Source organism: Gopherus flavomarginatus, chromosome 1 (genome assembly GCF_025201925.1).
Source record: "Gopherus flavomarginatus isolate rGopFla2 chromosome 1, rGopFla2.mat.asm, whole genome shotgun sequence".
Taxonomy (NCBI): domain Eukaryota; kingdom Metazoa; phylum Chordata; order Testudines; family Testudinidae; genus Gopherus; species Gopherus flavomarginatus.
The window spans coordinates 249,308,830-249,322,746 of record NC_066617.1 but is presented as its reverse complement, the minus strand read 5'-3'; the positions used below and the strand labels follow the sequence as shown (position 1 = coordinate 249,322,746).

Here is a 13,917-nt window from a genome sequence, read left to right as displayed (position 1 = left end):
CAGTGTCGCGGGTGATTCTGGGTAAATGTCGTCACTCATTCCTTCCTCTGTGAAAGCAACGGCAGACAATCATTTTGCACCCTTTTTCTCTGGATTGCCCTGGCAGAAGCCATAGCATGGCAACCATGGAGCCCGTTTTGCCTTTTGTCACTGTCACCGTATGTGTACTGGATGCCGCTGACAGAGGTGGTACTGCAGTGCTACATAGCAGCATTCATTTGCCATTGCAAGGTAGCAGAGACAGTTACCAGTCGTTCTGTACCGTCTGCTGCTGTCCTGGGTGCTCCTGGCTGGCCTTAGCTGAGGTCGGCCGGGTGCACAAAGACAAAAATGGGAATGACTCCCTGAGTCAATCCCTCCTTTATGGTTTATCTAAAAATAGAGTCAGTCCTGCCTAGAATATGGGGCAAGTCTACTAGAGAACCAGTGTATCAGAGAACCAGAGAGCACAGCTGCTCTGTGTCAGATCCCACATAAATGATGAGCTGCATGCCATTCACAGGGGATGCCCCTGCAACAACCTCACCTGTTGATTCCTTTCTCCCCCAACCTTTCTGGGCTACCGTGGCAGTGTCCCCCGTTTGTGTGATGAAGTAATAAAGAATGCAGGAATAAGAAACACTGACTTTTAAGTGAGATAAAATGAGGGGGAGGCAGCCTCCAGCTGCTATGATAGTCCAGGCAGGACATTAAACGGTGGAGGGGAGAGGAGCCCAGCATCCCGCTGCTATAATAGTCCAGGCAGTACAGAATCTTTTCTTTAGACATGAAAGTGGGGGGGCTGATGGAACTCAGTCCCCAGTTGCTATGCTGAGGACGGTTACCAGCCGTTCTGTACCAGCTGCCGGGAATGACCGGGAGTCATTCCTATTTTTACCCAGGCACCCCCGGCCGACCTCTCCTGAGGCCACCCAGGAGCACTCATGGGCTGACGACGACGATGGATAGCAGTCATATTGTACCGTCTGCCACTGGGGAGGGGAGGGGAGAGGATGCTGCTATTCATTGCCGCAGCACCGCATCTACCAGCAGCATGCAGTAGACATAGGGTGACACAAAGTCAAGAAATGATTTTTTCCCCTTTTCTTTCACGGGGGGGGGTGAGGGGGAGAGGGTAAATTGACGACATATACCCTAAAACACCCCGGACAATGTGTTTGACCCTACAGGCATTGGGAGCTCAACCAAGAATGCAAATGCTTTTCGGAGACTGCGGGGACTGTGAGATAGCTGGAGTCCTCAGTACCCTCTCCCTTCCTCCCTCCCTCCATGAGCATCCATTTGATTCTTGGGCTTTCCGTTACACTTGTCACACAGCACTGCGCTGTGGCCTCTGTCTATCGTAGCCTGAAGATTTTTTCCAAATGCTTTCTCATTTCGTCTTCTGTAACGGAGCTGTGATAGAACAGATTTGTCTCCCCATACGGCGATCAGATCCAGTATCTCCCATGCGGCCCATGCTGGAGCTCTTTTGGGATTTGGGATTGCATCGCCACCCATGCTCATCAGAGCTCCACGCTGGACAAACAGGAAATGAAATTCAAAAGTTTGCGGGCTTTTCCTGTTTACCTGGCCAGTGCATCCGAGTTCAGATTGCTTTCCAGAGTGGTCACAATGGTGCACTGTGGGATACCGCCCGGAGGCCAATACCGTCGATTTGTGGCCACACTAACTCTAATCCGATATAGTAATACCAATTTCAGCGCTAGTCCTCTCATTGGGGAGGAGTACAGGAACCGGTTTAAAAGAGCCCTTTATATCGATATAAAGGGCCTCGTTGTGTGGACAGGTGCAGCGTTAAATTGGTTTAATGCTGCTAAAATCGGTTTAAACGCGTAGTGTAGACCAGGCCTTATTTTGTGGATATTAGCACTGAAGACCAAAGATGTCGAGTAAAGTAACTTTCTATTACTTCTCTCCAACAGCATGACTCCGTATTGTGGGCTGATAACACATTCTAAACGTCTCAAAAGGAGGTGCTACAGTGAGCTTTCACACAAATGACTGACATGATATATTAAGAGCGTCACAATGTATCATGTCAAAAGATCCATGCCATGGTGCTTTTAGTATGCATCGAGCCTCAATTCACTTGGACTCGCCTTGAAGCATCACATAATAGATTGAAACAGAAATTCCAGAAGTAAAGTGGAAAGCTGAGCGAAACTTGCCTTTTTCAAATCCCTTCAAAGCAAATACACTAGCACTGTATTTCATTGCAACACATGCTTAATACAGTATTCTATCCCCTGGGATCCAGACATTGCCATCAATGGATCTGTTGTGACTTAACAGTTGATTACTGATGTGGTTTGCAGCATCACTTATGGCAAGCAACTATTGCACCAATGTGGCAACTGCTTTTCAGAGTTAATATCTGAGTCAGGTAGCACAAAGTACCAGTCCACAATAGGATAAAATGTTTTATTACACAATAACCAAAATATAACAATTAACTCATCTCATCTATGGCAGCACCACAGTCATTTAGGTGAGCAATAAGTATACCTCATAATCTGTTGTTATTTGTATGGCTCCATCATGAATTCCTTCAAGTTCTTTTGCTATTAGTTTTACTCTAAACACAGCATAGTAACCAGATGTTAGTATTACCTGTAAGTGGTAGAAATATATAATTAATCATTTATGTTTTATGCCACATTCTTCCATTATAAACAGAAATATTAATAGGAAACACACCTAATAAACTGCAAGTTCTATATACCAATACAGAATCTGTTTAAATTATTTTTCTTTCAACTTAATCAATATTCTGTCTAAATTAGACTGTAAATTCCTCAGCCCAGGGAGATGTTTTTTAAAACTTCTTTGCGAACCACCATGAACATTTACAGTGTTACCTAGATTAATGTTTCTAAATTTTCTCTTTGTAAGACCTAATTTTCCAAAACAGGACACAATATATCATGGCAGAGAATAAAGTGAGTTATTTAACCATGGTAAGAACAGCAGAACCAAGCTTGGGATTTGTGGCTGCCATGCATTAATGTTAACAATGGTATTATGATTTAATACTATGAGCAGCATCAGTGATATTGGGTTAACAGTCAATCCCTGCAAGCTGCCTATACAAATAAAATATAAACATTATAATGCCCATTGTCCATCTACACCAGAAGAAAGCCAGGAAGCCATGGATTTGGTTTAATTAGGCCATGACTTTATTCCTTTCTCTCCACCTACTGCAAGGGAGACCTTAAAGGGGCAATGCCCCTTTTCTTCCAGCTAGCTGGACAAAGACCCATAAAGGTTGCAGTGGGAACATTCTGTAAACAAAGAAACTCACAAGTTGAGCCCATCTTTGTATCTTCATATGTACCACTCATATTTCATAAGAGCAGCTGAGGAAAGTAGAGTGAAACCTGCTGCTATCTGCTTCAATCACTTTCACTTCCCCGAGCAGCTGTTATGAATGATTAGTTCAAAGTTCATTCAGCTCTAGAAAGTGACCAGGGAAATGACTACTATGCAATGACCCAGGAAGCATGTATACCAAGATTCAGCTTTCTGAACATTTTATTATAGAAACTCACCAATCCTTCAAGTGTACCCTTAGGCTACAACTACCCCACATATGAACAAATTTATTTTACCTTCTATTCAAAACATGCTACCTTGTTCCTTATCCTGTGAATATCTTCATGACAAAGTTATACTTACGTCATTCATTGATAAGGGATGATAAATAATGTAGCAATGTGCTATAAGCAGCTTTTAACTAAGGACTCAAGAAGAAGAGTTTACTTACTGAAGATTGATCAGATACACTGGCATTTTCTAATTCTGGAAGGTTTGCAATTATTGTGGTTATATTGCCTTTTTCAGTAACCAGGAGTTCTATTGTCAAGCCATCCCCCATAACATGCCAGTTTTTTATAGACAGCTTAAAAAAGACAAAAAGATGACAATCTCAGCAATGACATAGATGCAGAAATTTACTACAACAAACAGGAATTTAAAATATGTTGATTCTTACCTCAATGGGATTACTGTTGATGATTGCAAATAAAATGCTAGTAGTTTCTGTTGCACTCAATATGCCAAAATCTATGAAACGTTCCTCGAGTTTGGGGGGTAATACAAAGTACTAGAGAGATTACGAAAGGCATTATAGCTGCACTTAAAAATACACAGTACATTCAAAATCAGAGTTCACTAGCAAATTAATTAATAAGTGAAAGCATTAAAAATTTGGGACTATGCTTTATTCTATCCATGAACCAAACAAACAAACCACATAACTGAGAAATGGAAAAAACGGGGAAAAACTCACCACATTAAACCAATCTCTGACCAATTATTTAGTACTTTGAGAATGTCACGGGGAAAGGGGCAGCAAAATTTACTTTGCTTTTTTGTTTTAAATCACAAAGGAGTCGAACAGGTACCATGGAGAAAGTCCAAGGAAATCAAAATTAGTATTCTTTGATCTAGAGCGAAATTTCAAGGAAAAATAAATACTTACATCTAAAAAACCTGTGTATGCTCGCACAGGCAATTGAAATTTAGAAGCGTTGGTGATAAGTAAAATACTGTTATCTACATGAACAGATGATGTGGAAGGCATAAAATAAAGTGTGAAAATATATATGGATTCACTAGGTGGGATCAAGACTGGTTTGCTGAAGTTCTGGACCTAAATTAGTGAAGAAATAACACCAAAGTTAAAATTTAATATAATACAGTTTATTAAATATTTAATATAAGGTAAAACTTTCATTGGAATTGGGCTTACTTTAAACATTGTTTTTACTTCTTCTGGTAACACAACATCATGAATGAGGACTGCAAAACTGAATGTATTTGTAAGATAGATTGGCCTTTCCACAGAGTCAGCAGAACTGTCCCGGATGTGAAACATTGTGGCAGCATGATCAAATCCTAAATATCTATTTAAAAAGAAAAATGTATCAAAAACTTCAGATTTTCCTCAAAAATAATCTCCTGTGCTCTTTACCTCCAAAGACTAAAAGCAGTCAATTCAGGCAAAAGGGATGGCTCTCCCAGTGTATACTCTCTACCCTTGCTTCAGGCTACAGTGGCAGGGCAATCTAAGCACAAAACAGTGATTGTTCCAATGTTTTCAAATAGAAGAGCAAGTGATATAAGTTTACATTTGGAAAATATGACATGTGTAGCATAAGCCACTTAGGTAAATGACTCATGAAAGCCACTGAGTGTTCAAATCTTGAAATTTGCTTATGTATTACTGAGTACCACTAGCTCATCTGTAAAAGCAGCAAAGAATCCTGTGGCACCTTACAGACTAACAGACGTTTTGGAGCATGAGCTTTCGTGGGTGAATACCCACTTCGTCAGATGCATGAGACGTGCATGAGACATGCATCTGACGAAGTGGGTATTCCCCCACGAAAGCTCATGCTCCAAAACGTCTGTTAGTCTATAAGGTGCCACAGGATTCTTTGCTGCTTTTACAGATCCAGACTAACACGGCTACCCCTCTGATACTAGCTCATCTGCTATCCCAAGAAAGCAAAAAATTAGAACCAGCACCTGTGCTATTGGAAGAACTCCGTAGTTAAGAGTACATGAGCAACACCTTATTCCACAAAACACAATAAAAGAAAAGCATCTGATTCTCGGTGTTTAATTTTTAATCAGCACTCAGTTTATACAGACTTACCCATCTAATATTTCTGCTTGATAGGGAATTTCAAGTTTTGAATAACTCTTCTCTTTTGCTTTAACAGTTATTTTTCCAGAAGACTGAGAATGTCTTTTTGCTTTTGATGCTGCACATGTACGACAAAGAATAAAATAGGTTCTGTGATCACTTTATTTACATAAAATAGTAAATCAATAGCTATTCTTTATTCTTAAAATTTAATTGTTAAGCAATTAAAGCTGCCATTAAAAGTTAACTTCTGCAAACCAGTAATAGGATCATTTTTCTCACCTGATTTATACATAAAATACTAAAGCTGTAATTTTTTTCTTTATATCATAGGAAGATGGGTACCTTAGTCACCAATAGACCAGGGCACAGTTATTTAAAAATCATGAGACCTCCACCTTCACATTCCTTATTCTAAAGAACTGCTTCAAGATTATTTGCTGCTACTAGATGAGATACTAGTAAATGTCTTCTTTAATAGAAAGTATCAATAGGCTGCATATGGTGGAGCGGGAGAGATTCTTAAGACTGAATATTTTTAGGCAAACAATCGTACTTGATGTTTAGCAGTGATTTAAAAAAAAAAATACTCAGTCCAAACTCTCAGACCAGTAGTTATTAGGAGCAGAGTGCAACAAAATTAAGTCCCAATTTGAGCCTTACTGAAGTAGATAAAGAATTAGCCAAAAAGTTACTCTATCAGGTGGCAAGGAAAATAAATGTGAACAAGAGAAAGCTATTTGTGAGATAAGGTTATGATGGGGGAGGAAACTGAATCTTTCCCCTAAGGAAAGTTTCAGGGAGTGGCATGGAATAAACCTCAAATAAGAGTCACAGGGATCCAGTATTATTTAATAAGGAAGGGAAAAAAAAACCCTGGACGTTTTAACTTGGAAGACTATAGAAATGAGCAAAACCACAGTGGTTGCAAGGACTCAGACGTAGTACAAGCTGAAACAAGTTGTTCCCAAGGTCTCTCAGCAAGCAGAACATCATGCTTGTAGAAACACCACAAGAAAGCAGTTAATGAAGTCATGAATATTGGCTGGTGGAAGCCACAAACACCTACCACTTTCATATATTAGGGGAGTAAAATCAGAAAAAATGTTCAGAATAGGTCCTCTTCATTAAGCCAACCCATCAGCGAACCACTTAAATGCTGCAAATGGTCTATTAGACAGAATGTTGAACCCAGCTGAGTCTGCAACTTCACATTACGCAACTTAAAGTGCCCTACCACACTCATTTGATCTCAGTCTTAATAATCTGCTTTTTCTTCAAATTTCTAAATCTGGACAAATCCTTTCCTCAAGCTGGGGGTATTTGGCAAGTCTAGAATTTGTGTCCTAACTTCTTATTTCACTGTCTTCTTACAAAAGTTTAATATTAGGCTCTTAAAAGTTGCAATGATCGTAATTCACTTGGGGAGTCTCCCAACATTTTATCTTGGTTCATCTCAAAATGAACGATATCCGAACACACAACCCTCCATTCTGAGTCATTTCAGCCTGAGAGACGTACTACACCCTGTAATATTTTTACTGTAATAACTTGCGGATGTGTCAAACACTTATTCTGATAACTCAAAAGCTTTTGTAGAAAACAGGTATGTTTTATGCACTTTTTCCAATAAAATTGCAGGGTAATATTGACCACATGAGGTTAGGCTGGAAAAGGAAATGAACCACCAAGTCTCTCCAATGACCAAAAGAGATAGAAGTGATAGCCATTGTGAGCAGTATGTGCTCTCCCTAATAGAAACAATACCAATGGAAGTTCTATTTTGCACACCAATGTTTCACAAGAAAATAGACTTAAAATTCACAGCAGAATGCTGGAGAGCATTCTATGGTATATGGAATTATTTTCATATCTTCTGGGATTGCCCCAAATTGAAAAAGTTTTCTGATCTGATGTTGGAAAATACTGAAGATCCAAGAAATGATACATCTTGTTCAAATTTCTATTACTAAAGTGTAAGGAAAGTATCTGCTTTCCTGAAATTTATAAATACCTAATTTTTACCATCAACAATTCAGTTTTACCTTTAATAAACATGCATCTGACGAAGTGAGTATTCATCCACAAAAGCTTGTGCTCCAATACGTCTGTTAGTCTAAGGTGCTACAGGCTCTTTGTTGCTTTAACAGTCAACTAAAAACTGATATATTCTACAAACAATTCTGCTTATGCAGCCAAGTAATTTTGCTATTCCATTTTTTTTTAAATGTTTACAAGATGGAGTACTTTAGAATTCATCTATTCCTGCTACTAACTCAAACGATTAGTTTACAGTTTTACATGCCATAATTATTTCCAAAGAAACCAGTTTTGAAGTCACATGAATCAACAAAATTCTGACATGAGAAGGAATTACTCACTTTCCCTAGAAATATGGCACGGAACATACATTTTTCCAAAGAAGTATTTTTCAGATTTTCCATGAGATTTCAGTAGCACTTTAGAAATATTTTAAAATTTCTACAAAGAAAGAAAAAAAATACTTACCATCAAAACTAATGCTTGCAACTTTGGTATATTTACTCTCAGAAGCTTTTAATGTAACTGGCTTAAAGTGTACTGTTATAGCTTCATTTTGTGGTGTGGGTCGAACACTCTGCAAACAGAAGCCAAAATATTAAACAGTTAATTTGCTAAAAATTTACAAACCACCACCAAAACAGTGCACAGCTTTTTGTATTTTTCCAAACGATCAGGGGAACAGCATTTGCAGCTTTTTTACAGTTTTATATTCATTATAATGAAGACAGCATTGTAAGATTAAGAGGCTTGGGAACCTGTCAAAGGACTCTGAATTAGTCAAGTTAACATCCAGTGAAGTGGGTAATACAGAACTTTCCACTAACAGTATTAGGTGAATCCAACTCTGGTTTTGGGGAAAATAGTGTCTATGTAAAAAATGATACAATACACACAGGCAGTGAGTTTTATCTTACTTTTATAATAGTTAAGATTTTACTACTTTCTACTGTTGCTAATGCTGCAGAGCTAATACACCTACAGAAGAAAACTAGCTTCTTTTTTGGTTCACACATCAACGGAACTGTTAAGTATTTAAAGTTCATCAATAAAGGTTGTGCCATTTGAGGATTCACAAGGCAATGATCCCAGCTTGACTCAGAGTGTAGGTTGAATTTGCAGAGCTGGCAGTAAGAAAAAAAATGTTGCTTGTATACTGAAAAATTTGTCACGTCAGATACTACACATGGAATTCTACAATTTTACAGGGTCACTTTTCAGATTCCAACAGCATTTTAATGTTCTAAAGTGAGTGGAAATGGTATTAGAGTTGTGAAATAGTCAATGAACATGGTTAGGAAGTCATTCTGTCACTGTGATTAGCCACAGCTTATTCGCAGAGGTCCCAATGGTCATACAACAGAGTAGTTCGGGATCTTGAATATATCAGCACAATGTTATTTAATAAAAGTTGCTGGGATTTTCTTCATCTAAAGAAGCCAATTTCTAAAATTTTGTATATCTATATTATTGCTTTCTGCTAGATGAGTTATTCAGACCTATCCAAACCAGATTTGATGCCCCTGAGTGGCTGGTTTCCAGATGCAATCAGCCCAACTAACACTACTACAGTAGAACTTCAGAGTTACAAACACTAGAGTTATGAACTGACCAGTCAATCACACACCTCATTTGCAGCCGGAAGTATGCAATCTGGCAGCAGCAGAGACAAAAACCAAAAAACAAAAATAAACACGGTACAGGACTGTGTTTAAATGTAAACTACTAAAAAAAATAAAGGGAAAGCAGCATTTTTCTTCTGCATAGTAAAGTTTCAAAGCTGTAATAAGTAAATGTTCAGTTGTAAACTTTTCAAAGAACAATCAGTGTTTTGTTCAGAGTTATGAACAACTCCATTCCCCAGGTGCTCATATATCTTAGGTTCTACTGTACAGTTAACAAACAGTCTCTATCAGTTAAGTGGAAGAGATGTGTGTCTTTGGATTAAGGGGTACCGGGATTTATGGTCAAACATGCTCTGGTGTAGTGTAGATGACACCTTGAAGGGTCTATTTATAAATCACATAATTACCAGCTCCCTGGAGAGGACTGTAAAAGCAGCAAAGAATCCTGTGGCACCTTATAGACTAACAGACGTTTTGGAGCATGAGCTTTCGTGGGTGAATACCCACTTCCTCAGATGCATGTAATGGAAATATCCAGGGGCAGTTGTATATATGTGTGCTAGCAAGCAAGCTAGAGATAATGAGATCAGTTCAATCAGGGAAGATGAGGCCCTGTTCTAGCAGTTGAGGTGTGAAAACCAAGAGAGGAGAAACTGGTTCTGTAATTGGCAAGCCATTCACAGTCTTTGTTCAATCCTGAGCTGATGGTGTCAAATTTGCAGATGCAAATTTGACACCATCAGCTCAGGATTGAACAAAGACTGTGAATGGCTTGCCAATTACAGAACCAGTTTCTCCTCTCTTGGTTTTCACACCTCAACTGCTAGAACAGGGCAGATGCAAATTTGACACCATCAGCTCAGGATTGAACAAAGACTGTGAATGGCTTGCCAATTACAGAACCAGTTTCTCCTCTCTTGGTTTTCACACCTCAACTGCTAGAACAGGGCCTCATCTTCCCTGATTGAACTGATCTCATTATCTCTAGCTTGCTTGCTAGCACACATATATACAACTGCCCCTGGATATTTCCATTACATGCATCTGAGGAAGTGGGTATTCACCCACGAAAGCTCATGCTCCAAAACGTCTCTTAGTCTATAAGGTGCCACAGGATTCTTTGCTGCTTTTACAGATCCAGACTAACACGGCTACCCTCTGATACTGGAGAGGACTGTGTGTGTTGCAAAATAAAAAACCTTTGAAGGTGTTGTAAACAAGCACAGAACTCACATTTTATGGCCATTTGTACCTCCCCTAAAGCAATGGATAACAATTTTTAATGGCTCTTGTATATTCAATTGATTGAGGCACACTCACTTTTATCTGTTCCTTAATAGCCAAAGTTGAAAATTATAGAAGTTATATCCAGCAATTAAAGTTCGGAAATATTTAAAAGGGCCAGTTCATTCTATATACAAGATTCTTTACGTAGTTCTGTCAGGAAAGTAGGAAATTTTAGAAATGCATGTAACTCAACATCAGTGGTGCACCAAAGTTCTGCAGGTGGACTCCTCAAAATGTTTACCTTGTGGCTAAAACTCATTAAAAAGGAATTAATCTTTGTATTACTAAATTCTGTTGCTGTCCAAAATTCCTTAATTGTTTTCATTTGTAGCTCTCAAATTCTCCACATGGATTAAAACATTTAAAAGCAAATTAATTCAAATTAGAGAGATTAAGGAACAACCAACCACCTCAAAGACCTTCTTAAATCTAAAACAAAATCTCATTTCCCCCCAAATAAAAACGCTCATCCAAATACCACCTTAGAAAACAAGTTTCTTTTAGTGTTCCTAGAAAGTCACTAAATCTGCACCCAAACAGGAAGGCATAGGAATGACATTCCAAATCTGAAGAACTCTCACCAAGAATGAATGTTGGGCCATCAGCCCAGCCTGCCTATGTAAACCAGCAACTGCCATATCACCACACAAGGAAAAAGGGAGAGTTTCAAGTAGCCAACTACACAACATTTAGATCTGCCATGGACTGTTGCTCTCAGACTTCCATGCTGATGTTCCAACTTACCAACCCAGCTTAACTAAACGACACTCACTTTTTCTGTGTGCCCAATCAATAGGTAACAGCATATTTGAAAACTTAAACCTTCTATACCTTCTTGGGAGTGTGAATAATGAAGCCATAGCATAGTTATGGTGAAAGAACTGGAAGATTCCTTCTTCTCTTCTTCCCTCTACCTTCTGTTAATGAGACTCAAAAACAGACAGCTAAACCCTGGACTGAATACTCAATCTAGAGGGGGGCATAAACTTGCCAATTTTCACAGAAACTGAAACCTTACCACATAACACCCAGAATGGCTAACTTTTAAGAAAGCATTTCCTTAACTTAGCTTCCCCTCAATTTTGTCTCTCACCCCTTGCCCCAAATAATAAAACACACAAACAAAACCACCTATAGATGAATCACGTATCTCTCATACAGAGTGGAAAGGAGAAAAATAGTCATTTCTGCATGAAGCACTGGGCAAGTGATAAGGGTTATATGCCTTGGTAGGTATACTGTGCTCTCATATTCCTATGATGGATCTCAGCTTTCGTATGCAGCTCTCCCCACATGCATGAAACTCCCCTTACTAAACAGCACAACTTTCCAAGCACTTATGCAGGGAGAGCAGCATGTCTGTACTAGTATCTGCTGTGCCAATAGGAGCAAAGTTCTGATCTAGCAACCAAATGTGTTTAACAAAGAAATTTACCAAGCTACAGAACTGTTAAGTGTTCATTCTAGAACACAAACAGACAAAAAATAACCAATGACAAATTTTCAGTAACATTCTGACACTGTCACACAGTTGAACCACTAAAAGGTTGCTAAATATTATCCAGCCAACAGGAAAGTAAACATGATTCTCTCCAGAGTAAAAATTTAAAGTAAATTCTTTGAACAGCCACAGAATTCAGAATGAGTCAGTGATTTTGTGTTTCGTTTTCTATAGGCTTCTAACACCAGGTAATATGTTCAATTGGCCTGGCTATGTACACACAAGAAAGAAAGAATATAGTAACTTTGGCTACAATACTATTGGGGTATACATGGATAACCTGCAGATACTTCTCTTCAATAGCAGCCAGCTTAGATGTATGCTAAATATAGACACTGTCTTTTCTCATGACATTAAAATAAAATTTGTGACAGATATGTTCCAAAGCAGGTCACAAGCAAGGAACAAAAGCTCCAGAAGGCCAACAGTATATGTCTTAAACTGTTCTAGGAGGAGCCCCATTCACAGAAGTTTAAGGAAAGAACCCATACCCATACTAGCGGCTCTGGAATCAGTTTGACTGGCAAGGTAATAGAAATTCAAGCCACGTCTGAAATGCTAGAAGGGGTATAGTTCATAAATATCACACCAATACAGTAGTTGATTCTTTTGAATAAAAAGATCTCAGGTTATGTCCAAGGAATTAGATGCAAATCAAAACGTATAACTCCCTGTTCAAAACCTCGAAAAACATCTCTCATACTTATCAAAGTGCTAAAACATTTATTCTTGCAATGGTAACAGCTTGTAAAAGTAGACACTTTTAAGCTAGCATAGAGCCAAAAAAGCACTTGTTAATGTGTAAGAAAGTGACATACACTCTCATCTGGTTTATAACAACCTGCAAAATGAAATAATAAAATAGTTTCCTAATGACCAAGAACAAGCTATAAAGCTACACTTATGCAGATACCACAACCTCACAAATAGATGGACCTTTTCTGGAGATGCATGAAGAAGGTAGTGACTCAGCACCATATTTAGATTCAAACAACTGGTATCACTAGCAAAATAACGTACATTGCATTCATGAATTGTGCTAGATACTTTACAGACCACAAAATGAACAGTTCCTGCCCCCACAAAACAAATGGACAATTCAAAAGGGAAAAAGAAAAAAGGCAGAGATGGGGTGAGGGTGATGACAGAAGTAATGAGAACAAAATGTGATTGCTCAAAGAATATTACACACAGATCTTGATGGATGTATGTTTTTAGCTTTGGTATTAGACCTTGTATTGGTTGTTTATAGGGGCCCTCTGTGGGGTTCAAATGGGGGTGGAAAGTGGTGGGAAGAGGTGTGATTGTAGGGTTAAAAGACTGGGGAGAGGTGGAAGAAACAGCAGAGGGAGAGAGGGAAGGAAAGTGAGTAGCACAGAAGGCAGGAAGAGAAACCAGGCAACAGAAGGGTAGTGATGGTAGGACAGAGGCAGGATGAAGATAGGGCCAACAACCAAATGGCAAAACAGCAAATGCAGAAAAATTGCAAAACTCCAGACAGCACAACACTGTGAGGAGAGGAAGATGGAAAGCCCTGAGGACTTGCCCCTCATGCTGAAAGCTGCTGTTGGCAAACTAAAAAGTGTAGAAGCTTCAAGGGGCTTTCTGTAGGCTTCTGTTGATAGCTATTTTGCCACACAGAGTGAGAGTGTAGAGGTGCCCACAGGGCCCAGAGGCTTCCACTGGGGCTGGTGAGGGGATAGGAGTATGGCAGAGTTAACCCCTTCATTATCTGTCCTGCTAGACCTACTGCAGCTTATTAACTGGTGAGAGGAGAAGCTTCAAGAAGCCAAAGAATTATATATGCA

At 39.0% G+C, this 13,917-nt stretch overlaps 1 protein-coding gene across 2 annotated transcripts in view; it reads right to left on the bottom strand.

Moving 5' to 3' along the window:
• Positions 1-13,917, bottom strand: part of TMEM131 (transmembrane protein 131) — a 177,336-nt gene that overhangs the window by 51,105 nt on the left and 112,314 nt on the right. For both annotated transcript variants that reach the window (XM_050931968.1, XM_050931969.1), the window contains exons 12-18: positions 8,165-8,273; positions 5,666-5,774; positions 4,757-4,910; positions 4,487-4,657; positions 3,998-4,108; positions 3,770-3,904; positions 2,509-2,613 (exon numbers count right to left, since the gene is read on the bottom strand). In XM_050931968.1, the coding sequence (XP_050787925.1) occupies positions 2,509-2,613; positions 3,770-3,904; positions 3,998-4,108; positions 4,487-4,657; positions 4,757-4,910; positions 5,666-5,774; positions 8,165-8,273 (894 nt within the window). The remainder of the gene's footprint in view (positions 1-2,508; positions 2,614-3,769; positions 3,905-3,997; positions 4,109-4,486; positions 4,658-4,756; positions 4,911-5,665; positions 5,775-8,164; positions 8,274-13,917) is intronic.